Raw genomic sequence first — 16458 nt, 5'->3', positions numbered from 1 at the left:
TTTCCATGCAGTTTAAGTTATAGACTAGACTCACTAGTGTGTGTCTGAGGCTGGCCCCAGGATACACGACCCGAGTGATGCCACCACTCCAAGCTGATTTCATACACTCCACTCTTTCCCAATTTCCTGACACTACTATTTGATATTAAGAAAAAATGAGGCCAGAATTGCCTTAGAGAAAATTCTGCATTGCTTGAGTGCAACTTCATAACTGTAATGTGAGCAGAAATATACAGAAATGATGGATGAGTAAACCCAGTTTGTGCATGAACATATATTACTCCCACATAATTGGCTTCAACTCCGCACTGTTCAGCAGTCTGGTTGGATGTAGATATATTGCTGACATGACCTACATTTTTGTATATTTCTGCTTACATTATTTACAAATTTATACTACTGCAATGCAGAAAAAGAAATCAACGACAAACATGAAAATGGTGTTGTCTCAGGAGTGTGTTTTAGTTTGCACCACATTCCTGCCCCTTCTACCCTGCCGCTGTCTTCACATGCTCACACCAGTGTAGCATATTGCTGTACTCAGGACATTACGTTTATCAGTTTTAGACCCAAAACTGTCATACCCACACAATATTCAATAAAAGTTATTGATAAAACTGTTAATTATTGATTTTTTGCAATAGTTATGGGTCAGAAACTCAAAAATACAATGTGCCAAGCACAATAATGATCTGGTAATATTGACCCCAGCCCACTTACACTTACACTTCCCTCACAGCTGTGTGTGGAACTCATAATGTAAAAAACTGATCACGCTAAAGTCGCTACTTTACTGATTTATAGGCCTACAGTTTGCCATACAAGCATACAAATATGAATTTATGCATGAAGCAGTTATAAAGTAATAAGCAATCACCTGGGGTTCAGAAACTGATTAATCCACTTCACATTAATTCTTATGGGGAAAATGGTTTAAGTTTTCTAACAACTTTTAGGAATTAAGTTCAATCATCAAATTAAGTTCAAGAACCAGCACAATTCCACTGTAGGAACTGTAGACTTAGGGGAGGTGGTGGCTGAGTCGTCAAAGTAACGGCCTCGTGTTCAGGAGGACGCGAGTTCAATCCTGCTGCCCTGCCCAAGCTGCTTTTTTTCAGTTTTTTGAGGCTTAAAAAACTAAACCCAATGCCTGTCCAGAAGACCACCAGAAGACCCCGACTCTAGAGGACTGGGATCAAAGATGAGAGATGAGAGAGGCAGATGCAGCAAGATGAGATAATATAAAATAAAACACTACGCTAGAAGAACGGGCTTGGGCTGACCATCGACCATCAGGACTAAGAAGCCTGACCCGACCATCATCAGGATCCAAAGAGAAGCCTACCAGGCAATAGGCACAAAAAAAAAAAAAAAAAAAAAAAAAAAAAAGTATCATTTTGAGATTCATCACTCATAGAGCAGTAGTATATCTGTCCTTAACCTGGTAGCAGCAGGGATCATGTTTCTTAATGATCCCTCCAGGCGAGAAAACTGAGAAAAAATCACCCCTCACACAAACCATTTTATAATATATATCAAAGCATTTGTGATCAGATTATGTATCATCTATTTTGGGAGGTAAATATCATGGCACAAATTTGGCCCGTCGCTGCTACATGGTGAAGCCACAAATTTGGCCCGTTGCTGCTACATGGTGAAGCCACAAATATGGCCCGTCGCTGCAACATGGTGAAGCCACAAATTTGGCCCGTTGCTGCTACCGGGTTAAGTATGCTACTTAATACCAATTTGAGGGACTTGTAAGCAAATAGATTCTTTGCCAGTGCTACAACAAACAGCCTCTGCATCATTGCCTTTTCCAAACATATTTGCCATTCATGTTCGTCTGTATTCTCAGTGGATTATTCCATGATTTTGTTCACTACATTTCTGTTATTATAGTATCAATTTGTTGCCAGTCTGTCCGGTACTGTCAAGCTGAGGATGTTTTAAGGAGTATTACCATTGTTGAAAATACAATTTCTTTTTATTTCTTATGAAAAATGAAAAGGTAAATTCATACCATACACCTGAGCTCCAACACCAATATCAAAGGTGACCACCTAAAAGATATTGTCTTTACAGATTTTATTATCAAACTTTATTTTCCTAAGTGAATACATGCAAAAAAAAAAAAAAAAATGGTTGAAAAAAAACACACAACCATCCCCCCCCTTCCTCCAAAACAGCAATGTGAGCTCTTAACAGGTTCATAAAGAATCCTATTCATCATGGATTCAATGTTTGTCTCCTCGAGATAAAACTGCAGTGCACATTAACCCACACCTCCCCAAGTGAGTGCCACAGGCTAGTATATTGTCTAGATATTATGTATGCTGCTCCTCAATTAATATAATACTGCTCTCTACTTCCTTCCCCTCAAACAAGGGGGTAGGAAGCAGCACTAGCAATACCACACATATTGTGGCTATTACGGTGCATCTTCATATAACCATCCAGACCCCAAGTAGTTCCCCATGAATTCTTGACAAGCCAGTAGTCTGTGCCATCTTCATCCTTGCCATAACCCACCACAAGCACACCATGGTCCAGGTTCTCAGGGCTGCACTCTGGCTCACTGTAGACACCTATAAGTAAACAAGCAACTATTAATAGATATTTCAGATAGGAAAGGGTCAATGAAGAAATTCCCTGGTAGTTAAACACACACACACACACATAAAGGAAGAGTTACTAGCATAAATAATGTGATAGTAAGGGAACACAGGCATGTCAGAGGGCATAGGAAGGAACCTCTACACTTACAACCAGGAAAAAAAACAGATTTCTGGTGGCTGTATACCCTGGTAAAAGCCGCCACTTTTATAAGGGTAATAGGACTAAGTTATTGGAAAGGTGCCAGTGCTAGGATTCAGTGTGATGAAACTAAGTGGTAATAGCTCTGCTGAATAAGACCAATGAATGATGAAAATCAATGATCCCAACTTTAAAAAAAATTTCAGATCAAATTTTAATCTTAACTAATGACAAAACAACGTAGTGAATGTGAAAATATCCTAAATTCTTATACTTCGTTACTTTTAGCCATGAAAGCTCAGCTGAAGCAACTTAACTAACTAATACTACTGTTTTCTACTTTTGCTATTTCAATTCTCTTTGTGACTGTGCCTGAATATTAAAATTCTTGTCCAATTTAAAGTTCACTGTAACAGAGTAAGTAATTGCTGCTTCAAATCCTGATAATATCACTCACCCTTGTGGTAGAACTGGAAGGACTCATGGGAAGCATCAATGGCCACAGAAACAGGCCCCACAGTAGCAACAGCCTTCTTGAGTGCATGCTCACTGCCCTCACGGACATCTACGAAACCTTTGTCCTCAGCCCCAGATTCTTGGGGATTATAGCGACAGTTGTCATCCTGTAAAGAGCACAGATGTACAATATGTTGCACAGTGATTCTGGTGAAGTGCTGCCACTGTCACTGAGGAAAGTTACAGACCCAAACATAGAAACCTCAAAGAAATGCTGGTAATATTGGTCTGTAACACTTCCCTAAAACTTTTTATTAGTATTGAACACAGCACAATAGGTAGAGCCAGATGAGGAAAAACATTGATGAACTTCACTTTACAAACATTCATGCAACAATATACTTTAAACAAACTTCCCTTCAAATTCTTAACAGATATTAAAATACATTTCAATGAATATTCCCATTGGTAATCTCAAACCCATGCATCATGTGTTGGTTTGGCACACAGTTTCCTCCACTTGTAAATTATGTGGATGTTGTGATAGTTATGCACATCTCAGATGAGCTGTGTCAGACTTAATTCTGTATTACATCCCGACCTATGATAAACCAATACCAGAGGTGAAATGCGCTTTTCCAAAGTAAGTTTTTTTAAACTGGACCCAACATATAAGGCCTAACTTCGCCCCTTTTTCCATGCCACTCATCCACACATAAATAGAGTCAAACCTCGGTTTACGAGTTTAATTCATTCTGGAATATTGCTCGCACACCAAAACACTCGTAAACCAAAACGAATTTCCCACTGAAATTAATGTAAATATCATTAATGCGTCCCATATCACAAAAATATTTATATAAAAATAATTTTACATGTTACTTTTTTACAGAATTAAAGTATTTTACTGACAAATTGTGATGATAAATTATATGAAACACAAATCAATGTGTTATGGTTGTTACGGAGACTCCTGCAACCACTAGCTATGCTCGAGGGGTAGGCTTCGCACCGGGGTTTAGCAGCCGCAGTTTCCCTATTCTCGAGGCACCAGAACTACGTTCGACCACCAACGTGAAGCTAACCCGACATATCGTCTGAGATGGAGGGTGAACGGGAGTCACATCCAGAAAGGCATACAAGATGCCTAGGCTCGCCCCCCCGTTCCTATTGCGAGGATAGTATCCACCGTTCCTGTTTTCTTCTGTGCAGCACCATACCCCTTTTAACCATCTTTCTGGGGGACATTGTTAACCCATACAGCGTTTTGGTATTTTGTAATTTCCTCCCCACCCTAGTCAGGAAGCTGAAACGGTCGTGTTGATTTCCGTAGACTTTCTTGGATTTGAGGGTGCGTATCAGAGTAAATCGTTTTCTCTCAACACATTTAGCAGACTTATATATATTGTTAATGTAACTCATTTTGAGCTTTTTGATAGTTTTTCGTCGCAGCTTGTGAAATGAGTCAGATTCAGCGAATTTTCGTCACGATTTCTGGTCAAGCTCAAACAAAAAACTACTGAAGCTAGGAAGGTGTGCTTGGTGGCAAATGAAAGCTCTATTAATACAAATTAATAATCAGGAGGAAATTGGAAAGCACTAAATAAATAAAAAAGTTATAAGCAAAAAACTAGGACGTGTCCAAATCGCAGCAAAAGGGCCAAAAAACAGGCTATTTTGTGACAGCTAGACGACAAACTTTGAATCAAGCTATCAAAAAGTCCCTCGAGCTGGTCAAACTGCATTGCCAAGAAGGGCTACATGCCAAAACCCATAAACTGCGCAATTAAGATTTGGGAATAGCTCGTGGGTGCGCAATAAATGGCAAAACAATAACCTGGTGGAAAACAATTTTTAGTATTACAACACCCAAGAGAGACATGTTGAGCACCAAATAGTACAAAAAAATAATAATAATTCACTTAATGTGGCAATGATGGCGGGATAAAGGTTGCAGATATGAGGCAACCTTGGGAGCGCTGGTAGTGACGGGGTAGATAGGACGGTGGCAGAGGGAAGATGACACATGGCACAGTCACGTCTGAACATTCTCTTGCCACTAATTATTCATTCCAGTTACAACAAACAAAATATATCACAGGAAACATCACTTTGTCAATTTCGATAATCAACCTCTTGCACATCATTATCAAGAGACCAGTCATTAGTCACACCAGCAATATTCTTGTCAAAGTTATGAATGTCTGGCACAAAATTTGATCCATCAGACCAGACGAATGGAGTACGCATTGTCTCGCGTCTCTGAGGCTCCTGTTCTCCCTCTGCCTCTCCCTCCTCTCCCACACCAACTGACACCCCTCCCTCACGCAGTTCATTAGCTGAGTCTTCTCTTATACCCCCACTGTCGTTTTCCTCATCTTTCTGCCACTCTGAATCATCAGACAGTGATGATGGTGTCAGTGAGTGACTAGGCTAGCTAGTAACTTTCCGCACTGTTGGAGAGGCAGTGTGTCTGTGACCTTGAGTGCCAGAAGCATGCTCATGCTTGCCACGCTTCCTCAGACCAGCTGAATCTGATGGTTGAATGCAATCTGAATCACTGTCTCTTTCAAATTTGTCTACTACAATCTTTCTTTACCAATACTTTCTTTTTACCCCCTCCCATGCCTCCCCCCTCGGTCACGACAGCAGGAGCTATATGAGACTGGTTAGCATCAGTAGATGACATAATTCTACTCTCCATGGCTGCTAAAGAGCAACTAATATGGCGATGGTGACTACATGGTGCGAAAGAGGGATGATGTTGCCACATGAGGTTCATTGGAATATACTTTGGCATCGCGGGAAATATAAATATTCACCTTGGAACATGTGTCATCCTAAGATGTCTGGCGCAGTCTAACTCATAGCATCTTGAGATGTCTGGCACAGCTTACGGGTTAAAGCCTCATAGAGGCAATAGCAATGCCACACTAGACAAAAACGGCAAAGTGTCTAGAGTTCGTCAAAATTGCTTTCAAAAGGGTTTACGTTTTGAGCTCTAGCGACGATACTACTGGGTGTAAGGAAATGACAATAAAATTACTGACTTATTGGGGAAAAAATTACGAGACTAAGGGAAGTCAGATATCAGAAGACTCCTCATCCCAGAAAGAGCTTAGTACCTCATCAAGCACTAAGTGTTTGTCTTGTAACCCCCAAGCACAGGTGTCGGCAAAATAAGTAGGTGAAATTCCTGTGGCTTAAAATATATGATGAGTGAAAAAAATGTGTGGTTTGTGAATGGTACTTAGATGAAATAATTAATAAAGTGTATGGTTTAAAATCCCCTCCCCTAAAGGATTAGAAAACTAGAATCCAATTAATTACTCAGAATTATACATGGGTCCCCTAAATTCTAGTATGGCACATAAGTTTTAGCAAAATGCCCAGAGGTCTAGTACCCTCAGTGAAAAAATCTTAGCAGAAACCCTGAACATGTAAAGAGCACTAAAAGCACAACAATGTTCAAGCCCGTGTCACATTTCCACCACATATATATAAAAATATCAATTAAGTGCCAAGAGATACCTAGCAGAAGACCAGACTGCTGAGGAGTACTTCAGGACATGAAGTATGAAACATTGGAAGCAACTGACAAATGGAAATCTGCAAAACTTTGAATGCCTTTCTAATTATTCCAAGCAACTGAGCACAGAAAACACTCATGAATAAATGTCTTTCAAATATTTACTTTGAAATGAAAATAACTTCAAGAATCATCATCTCCTCAGATAAATCAGTAATGCCGAAAAACTTTACCATAGTCAGTTCCACCAGACCTGGCGGGTCTCGTGGACTAGGCATCATTGCTTGGGTGATGGTGCTGCGCACTCATTGGCCAATTCTTAACTTGTTCTAACGTGCATAAAATTGACTTTGTATTCCTACCTAAACCCTTTTTGAGTTCTAAGGTAACAGATTACACCGATAAAAACTAATGCAATAACATCTTCATTGATAAGTATATGCCTTTTGAACTATTATAAATACATATGAAACGACATTCATAACAAAACTAAGTCAAAGCTGCACGTAAACGGACAATGTCCAGCAGTTGAAGTGACTTAAAGCTAGACTTTTTTTAATACTTTTTACCACTACAAAATGCAAGGCTAGTCTACACAATGTCATTTGTTAACAGTAACTCATTTATTGTAAGATTTCTTGGTAGATTTTTAGGCTTAGTCATATGTAGTGATGCTACGGAGTCCTAATGTAAACATTGTCCTAAGGCAAGTTTTTCATTTCTTTTATCATGTCATCATTAATCCTGAAATATGTTTCTATAATTTGTGGGTAATAAAGTAATAAATAGCCAAAAGGAAGAGCGATTATAAGAATAACTACATTTATATACCAATACCAAGTGTTGATTTTTAGAGGTAGCAGAGAGCGAGAGATAGTAAGCTATGTCATGGCAAACGATATAGCCACAGCTTAGATCTAGTAAACAACAGCCAATAAGCGGCGCAGACACCGTCACTCAAACAACGATGCCAAGCCCGCGAGTCCACCCCTGAAGGAAAATCTCCGCCAGCTCTCATGGAACAGACTATAATTTTGAAAAATGCATGACTAATGCTATATCTAGTCTGGTACAGCTTAACCCCTTCACTCCGGCGACGCCAATGGGCGTCCGACACCGTATGGAAAGGGTTAGTCCTCTTCGAAACCTCTTAATCCTCTTCCATTTCCTCTTAATCCTCTTCTAAACCTCTTAAGAGGAAATGGAAGAGGATTAAGAGGAATTTAGAGGAGGATTGAGAGGTTTAGAAGAGGATTAATCCTCTTCCATTTCCTCTTGACCCTTTCCATACTGTGACGCCGACATCTGCGTCACGGATGGAAAGGGTTAAACACCAAATACAAGAAATAATAATTATTTTTCCAGCTGTATCATTATTAGCAACATATCCTGTAAGGGCAGCATGAATCAAATATCTGTATAAGGGAAGCAAGAAGTTTCAGATGTCATGACTGCTGTCCCCATTTCAGGGTATCCCTATTACAAGCAGATTTCAAAGCTTGATATGTGCCATGCTGAAGAGCAGGTTGATGCAAAACAACCAACAGAAAAACAGAAAACAATGGTGTGTAATTAAAATTAAAAGCAACCAAAACTCTGATTAAATAATGATAATGGGTTACAACTAAAATGTTATTCATGGGCTTTTATGACAGAATCTCACCTCAGCCTCATATGGGTATGACTGCTCTGTGTCAATTCCACCATTGTCCTTAATGTACTTGAAGGCAAAGTCCATAAGGCCTCCATTGCAGCCATTGTTGCCATATTTAGTAGAACAATCAATCAGGTTCTGCTCAGAGAGGCTCACTAGCTTCCCTGTCTGTCTGAAGTGCTGTCCTTCCAGTGAACCAGTCTAAACAAAGATAATTACATAATTAGGGAGGAGCAGCACCTTACAGAAAAGAAAAAGAAATGTTATCTGCAAAACTGCACAAGATATACATACTAATAGCAATTGCAGATGCCACTGCTGTATTGTGAGCTAAATATGTATTGTTGCAGGCAACAAACAGATTGATTATCATTTACAAAGAAATTATTAATATGAATATCAAAGATGACTGAAAAAGTGTAGTGCTTTTATACTAAAATTATAATATCAGTTTCAAAGACAACTTATTTTAGAGTACTTTCCAATTACTGAATGAAAAATAACAAATTGACGGCATTTCTTTTCATGTAAAGGATGTCTACTTAGTCACCTGATCTTAGATATCTTCAAAACAAGAGGTGGCTTAGAAATGGAGCATTTAAGACCTAATCCTAAATGTGAGCAAAGGTTTTTACCAAATCTTATAAAAAAAAATAATCACATGGAATAGACATAAAATTCAAAGTAACTAGATTAGAAAAGATAGTTACAGAATACAACTTAGAGGTATGCATAAGTTAGTGACATCCACTAAACTTATTAGTGGCAGAAGTAGGAATACTACAACCAATGAAAGGAAATATCAGTTACAACTTTAGTATGGCATTCTACATGGCAATAAGACTCACAGCAGAGAAGGACCAACAAGAGCCACACTGTCCCTGGTCCTTGATGGGGGTCACTGCACCCTTCTCCCTCCAGTCAACACTTGTGGGCATCACAACATCGTCATCAGGCTCAATGAAGGTGGCACCAGCGAAGGGTCGGCTGGCCCTGTAGCCTCCAGCAGTGCGGTTCCAGCGGAAGCCATTCATGGTTGCCACAAATTCATGATGGAGCTGCAGAATATATCAGGTTATGAACTATAGTTCATCCATATTACCAAGGCACTTTAAGTGCAGTAAGCTAAAACTGTAAAGAATGGGAACATTACCAAATCTTTGAATTATAAACAACAGTTATCTTATTTTTAGCTGTTAACTACTTCTAAATTAATTCTGAATACTTTTTATAGATTTAAGTCTATAAAAAGCTGTTTTATGAAGGGCTATTTTTTTGCAAATAAAAATTATCTAAATCTCATCAGACTTGGCAACACTGCAGACCAGGTCACTACCCCACCAAGGAAACTTGCCCTACACCATAGATGTGGCAGCTCTGCTAACGGTGCCCAATAAAACACCTTGTAGTACCAATATCACTGGTCACCCTTATTCTCTTCCCTTTTTTTTGAGAATGCAACCACTGCAGAAATGGTGAGACAGCTAGGAAGGTGCATGGTGTATAATCTGGACAGAGGAAGGAAGACAAGGAGACTTGGTGATGAAATAAGAAAATACAGGAAAGTATACAAAAGAAAAGGTTGAAGTAGGACAATAAAAAAAGTAAACAGGAGTTCAAGTAGTTGCAGCGTAAGGCAAAGAGAAATGGGCAGTGAGTTAGGGTGAAGGACAGTGATGAAAACATGCTGACAAGAAAAGTGTGTTGAGGTGACAGGAATACTCTGAGTGGCTGATGAATAAAGGAAAGGAAATGAATAGTGTGTGGATAGTGAATCAGGAAGTGCTGCAAATTTGCAACGATAAAATGAGGCCACTAAGAAGAGTGAAAAAGCACAATTGTGAAAAGATGCCCGAGGAGTGTACTCTGGTGCTGATTATCAATTTCAGGAATAAGAATGATGTGCAGAGCTAACAATTAATGACCAGCAGTGTGTTCATGTCAGGGAAGAGCACTATAGATGTGATGCTTGTTCTGAGAATGTTGACAGTTTTTGCCACCTCCACCTTTATTGAATTTCCTTTGTGAAAACCCAAGGCCTTCAGACCCAGGACACTAGAGCAGGTAGCACACAAATTATACACATACCTGCCAAAAACTGTTATGACCCAGATTTCCATGGATTATTTTTAATTATATCCAAATTTAAAAAATCATCCATGTAAATCTGGGTCATAACAGTTTTATGGCAGTATATGTATAACATATATCAGGGGTACCATGTGGGTGAACTCCACTCCATGGTAGTGAAAATTACCATGGGGGTGAACTCCATGGTAGTGTATACTCCATTAGTAGAGGGCCAACTATGTGTAACTTGTGAAACTGACAAAGGAGGTTGTTTGTGGGCTGGTTAAAAAAATAAAAAAATAAAGTATGTTCAGGTTAAGGAATGAGGAGAATGCTTAATGTAGTAAGTTATGTGGAAGGGCATAAGTGGCTGGGATATCACTGCCTGGATGAAGAGATAGGGCTAAAGATTGTTGATACTGAAAATAGGAACAAAGTAAACAGGGCCAACTGATGACAATGGCATTGTCACCTCATTAGGGAGAGATTCAAAGGGAATGCTGCATCAGGGCTATACATTAAGAGAAAAATAAGAAACAGGTACTCACCATATCACCATATTTATTCATCTTGAGCTTATAACCCTTCTGTCCAGTGGCATAAAGTTTGTTGTGAGAAGCAATTTTATGTTTATTTTCTGTGAAGATCTTCATGCGGAATGCATCTTCCACCTTGTTTGTGTATTTTTTTCCATGTTCCAGCTGAAAGATAGATGGCATTGAAGAAAAAAAGAATGAAGAGGATGGTTGTTGAAATTCATGGGCAAATACTTCATAAGATGTAATGCAGGTACCAATGAATGACCACATTTTGAAACAGAGGTGAACAAATAATGAGTAAAAAAGCTGAAAATTAAAGCAACTTGAACACTAAAGTGACAATGATAATGCCTTGAAGAGGTAAGGAATAAAATGTGCAATATCATAGGTGATATAAAGTGTTACATTATAAGTGATTTTTAGTCACATGAACTTTCCATACAGACAAGGGACATAAAATGGGTGCAAGATGTCTCCTGTAACACATGAGGATAGAATACTAGAATATGAATGTTTAAATGGAAGGAATGGATGGGAGTTACAGTCTTACCTTGAAAGATTCCCATTCCTCCAGCACCACTGAGAAGAAGGAGACAGCCGAGGCCGAGGCCACAGCTGCCAGAAACACCGCCAACACACTCAGTCTCATCTGCAAAAATATAGAAGATGTATCTTTTTTTTTTTCATCTACAGACACTCATGGGTTTGGATTATAATAAAAAAAGCTTTTGGTTCTTTTTATCTGGTAGAATCTTGCTCACCTGATTTGGTCATCTGGTTGGCCATCTCAAATAATGAACTGAATGGTCATGGTGAAGCAGGCAACTTAACAGTTATAAAGGGGACAGCCCAGACCTGCTGGCATGCATCAATACACTACAGTCAATGATAAGATGAATTGTGTGCCATAAGCTCAATTTACAGGGTAACACAGGTCAATTTACAGAACAAAAAATAAATAACACTGTACATGAGATATTGTCTCGTGCCATAGTGTTAAGTAAAAAGTTAAATAGAATATCACTTTTTGACATGACATGTGAACTAATGTGTGAATTCATCCATTGAACCTAGAAAATAACTTCGTTCAGCAAAGAATTCCAGCAGTATACTATACATTGTATTGTACAGGGGTTCCCAACTGGTGGGTCACGACCCCCTAGGGGGCTGAGGAGGATTGGCTGGGGGGGTTGCAAAGCCCTGCTAGAAACGGTAAGGGAGAATGACTTTAATAGCTTATCATTTTGAGATTGTTTTCTTTCTTTTCTTTGCTTGTATTTTGCTGGTGCAGTTCTGCTGATGGGTGTTGACAGGGAACATTAGGGTATCTTTTGGGACATTTCATGGCCAGGCATGGGTGAAAATAAGTATAAAAAAATGTGTAAAACAGTTAATATCAAGGGGTTACATGGGTTTTAAGATTTTGGGAAAAAGTCGCAGATGCAAAAACATTGGGAACTGGTATGGTATATGGTAGTTTTGTCTACATTGTAGGGAACAGCGGTGTTTACCAAGATTAAATCTATGCCCTCTGGTGCCAATGCAGGGAGCCATTACAAAAATATCTGGTCAAAATTTTACTTTCAAATCTTTATATCAACTCTGATTAGATTTCAAATAATTGGAAAATAGTATCCTCCTATGAATAAAAAAATAAGCTATTGTCAAATTCATTCTAGCACTTTTATATACAGCTGAAAATAACTTTTTTCATGGGTGAAAGCATCATCTACTCAGATAATGAGTGTCACTAAAATATATCACTCTGAGTCTGGTCTGTGAGACAATATTCATTTTATCACCGTACAATGAGTAGAGCCAGAGGAGCATAAATAATAAAAGATACAGTATGTAACTCCAACAAATAATGTGTGGAAGAAATAATTGTGGAAGAAAAAGCAAATAATATAACTAAAGATTATTGGCTACAATCAACCCATGACTTCATGAAAGACATAAATGTAAAGCACCAAGAGCTAAAGAAACTAAAGAAACAATAACTGAAAGAAAGAATCAAGAAGTGGGATATGAAGAAGTGGCAGAATGATGTAGCAGAAAAATCAAGTGTGATAATTTATAAGGAAATGAAGAAAGAACTGCCAGAAGAGAAAATATGACAACAAGCCAGCATCTCGGATACTATATAGAGCAAGAACCAACAACCTAAGACAAAATGATAGAAACAGGCATACAAATGGATACAAAATGTTTCCTATGTGATTGGGATGGAAAATTTAAGTCATTTTTCGTTGTGGTGCCCCGGATATGAGGAAATAAGGAGAAAATAAAGAGCTTTGCAAAGACCTTATATAGAACAAGAAAACATCATTGGCGATCTACTGTTTAGAGAAGAATGGATAGAAGAAGCGAAGTAGGAGCTGTGGATGTAAAGGGAACATCAATGGAGGAACTTGACCAATTGAGAAGAGAAACAAAATAGTAAAGTATTTTTCGTCACTATTAATTTTTATATACATTTTCTGCAGAAATGTTTAAATATGAGGTCGAGGTGGATGAAGTCCTTCAGTTAAGGGATATTTAGGTTTGGTTAGATTAATATGAGGGGGAGATATTGGGAATAAGGTGGAAGAGTAAAGGAAATCGATTTGAGGTAAAGAGAATAAAGCTGGATAAAGGGAATATGGTAGACTGGTAGAGGAGAGGGTCTGGGAAATTCATTACTATAAAGTAGCATTACAGACTGAGGATTAATTACACTGTATATCACTTCGTTGCTGGTGCAGTGAAATGGTCAGTCTATCACAGAGCCGTCTTTTGCATCATTTGAAGTTAATCTGTTAGCTCACTTCGTTGCTCGTGCAGTGAAATGGTCAGTCTATCACAGCGCTGTCTTTTGGATCATTTGAAGTTAATCTGTTTGCTCACTTCGTTGCTGGTGCAGTGAAATGGTCAGTCTATCGCAGAGCCGTCTTTTGGATCATTTGAAGTTAATCTGTTAGCTCACTTCGTTGCTGGTGCAGTGAAATGGTCAGTCTATCACAGAGCCGTCTTTTGCATCATTTGAAGTTAATATGTTAGCTCACTTCGTTGCTGGTGCAGTGAAATGGTCAGTCTATCACAGCGCCGTCTTTTGGATCATTTGAAGTTAATCTGTTAGTTGGAACACTCAGGATTACCTATTTCTGTCCGACCCAGCACATCACAAAGAAACGGCATCCGAGTGCTGCGTCACGTCCCTTCACGAACAAAAGAATCTTCCTTCATGAGATTTCCTTTCCTGGGGCCTCTGGTTCCTGATGTAAAATGTTCAGGGTATCGAGAAAGGCCCTAAAAACTAACCTTTGTTTCTCTGCGCTGCTAACTTTCCAACCACCAGCAGGTCACACGGTCAATGGGGGAGTGGGAGAGGACTGGTGGAGGGAGACCAGGCCGAGAAATGAATTAAATGTTCCAAGGTGTTGAGAAGGAAACACTAATAACTAACCTTTGTTCCTCTGCGCGGTAGCTGATAACTTTCTAACCAGCAGCAGGTCACACGGAAAACGGAGGAATGAGGGAGTGGGACTGTGGGAGAGGACTGGTGGAGGGAGACAAGGCCGAGGAATGATTTAAATGTTCCAAGGTGTCGAGAAGGAAACACTAATAACTAACCTTTGTTCCTCTGCGCGGTAGCTGCAAACTATCCCTCTAACCAGCGGCGTGTCACCAGTCAACGATGGAGCACAGAGACAGATGATGGACCAAGGGCGAGGACGGGAGTGTTTATTGTTGCTGCCGGCCCGGGGCACTGGGAAAGGTTGTTGTACACCTTTTTTTTTTCTGTATTCCTTTGTAGGTCTTTCTCCTCTTGATTCTCTCATTTAATTTTCTTTTTCTTCTTCTTGTTATTATTATTGTAACTATTATTAATTTGACCTGTTTCGCTTTGTATCGCTTCACATAGCTCTCCTCTTAATTAGCAATGTTTCAAGCCTAATTTTACTATAGTGCTTGATTATGCCAACAGTTATGGTGTCCCTACTTAGCCAAAGATATTGAAATAATAGAAAATGTAAAAAGAGACGCCAAACTAGTTCCAGAAATAAAAGGCGTACGAGGAGAGACTAATAAGAAATTAAATTAGAATTCCCCACCCTGTCAAGAAGATCAAGAGATGACATGACTGAAACCTTCAAAATCGTGTGTGGCAGATTATTATGATGAGTGTACGGAACGACTGTTGATTGATTGATAGTTTATTGTTGCAGGTAAACAACAAGGGAGAAGGGAGGAACATGCCATCCCAACCCCCAGGCAGGACAGAGTGTGATTATACAACTATTAATACACGTGTAGGTAGCACCATGAATACGATGAGGGAGCTAGAGTGACACAAGAGGAAACTCAAAGAAGATCTGCAGAAGCAAGCGATGCCGAGGAAATATTATGTGTTCGCAAACAAGGTTTAATCACGTACACACTTTTCTTTGTCCCTTCAGTACTTAGCTAGCAGCTCCAGCTCTTCACTTACAAAAGACGAGTGATATTTTTCTCTTGAGAGCATTGAGGTGTCCGAATATCATCCTTAGTGTTTGAATTTTATTATTTACCAACAAGGAGCAAATCACTTTTACGTTTGGCAGGGGTGTGCGAGTCATGTGACAGTGATGATGTAACGCATGAATAATCGGAAGGATCGGCTGCGGGGACCAACAAATAAGCTATTCCCGAGGATTAACCGCTTTAAGGAGTTCAGCTTCATTCTCAGTACTTGTCAGAAGGATACTGATGCTCGATCCTTGACTGCCTTTGTTCATGGCGCGTTTCCAGTGCTGGGAGGCCTAAGTTTCCAGCACGGCGCCCGCCCGCGCTGGTTCAGAGGCTTACTTTGATGGTTTTCGGTTATTATTATTTTATACCCGAAGAGGATGTTACTGTAAAAAAATATATAATGAACTTACATAGATTGCCCAATTTGTTTCGTTCATTTATATTCCTTTGTTATAACTGTTCTCTTAAGGTTCGCAGTCAATAAAAACCTCTTCAGGTTAAATTAATATCTAACTTAATTAGTATACAAAATAACTCTGCAAATTAACGATCCTCATAAGGAGCTCGTAGCCTATATATTTCACAATGGGTAAATTTCCCACAAACTGGTTTGTTGCTGTTGAACATAAATTGTCAAACCACTCATTGTTCCGTTTGGTTACGGCAAGTCCAAAATATATAAGAAACTATCTTTGGAAACAGATGTTTCCCAACCGCTTCGAAAACAATTGGTAAACTTTTTAGAGAGAAAAGGGAAACATTTGAGAAATGCTCGGGAAACAATGTTTCCTGTCCACACCTCAGGGTTAATATATATATATATATATATATATATATATATATATATATATATATATATAAAGCGTTTACGGGTTTACGGTAGGATGTTGGTCAGTGTGCCCCTCTCTCTCTCTCTCTCTCTCTCTCTCTCTCTCTCTCTCTCTCTCTCTCTCTCTCTCTCT

General features: G+C 39.1%; 1 protein-coding gene across 2 annotated transcripts; it reads right to left on the bottom strand.

Moving 5' to 3' along the window:
- Positions 1-1965: 1965 nt before the first annotated feature.
- Positions 1966-14780, bottom strand: LOC127003728 (procathepsin L-like). Of its 2 annotated transcripts, none has more exons than XM_050870686.1 (7): positions 14618-14780; positions 11556-11654; positions 11015-11167; positions 9245-9454; positions 8406-8597; positions 3215-3380; positions 1966-2588 (listed from the first exon to the last, which is right to left on the bottom strand). In XM_050870686.1, exons 2-7 carry the CDS (start codon positions 11652-11654, stop codon positions 2380-2382), a joined length of 1029 nt encoding a protein of 342 aa, XP_050726643.1. In that variant the 5' UTR covers positions 14618-14780; the 3' UTR covers positions 1966-2379. The 2 variants fall into 2 exon arrangements, with proteins under 2 accessions (XP_050726643.1, XP_050726644.1); XM_050870687.1 differs by lacking the exon at positions 14618-14780 and adding an exon at positions 14451-14510.
- Positions 14781-16458: the final 1678 nt, after the last annotated feature.

Source organism: Eriocheir sinensis, chromosome 26 (genome assembly GCF_024679095.1).
Source record: "Eriocheir sinensis breed Jianghai 21 chromosome 26, ASM2467909v1, whole genome shotgun sequence".
NCBI lineage: Eukaryota > Metazoa > Arthropoda > Malacostraca > Decapoda > Varunidae > Eriocheir > Eriocheir sinensis.
The sequence above is the reverse complement of the archived record's forward strand: the minus strand, read 5'-3'. Positions and strand labels throughout refer to the sequence as shown.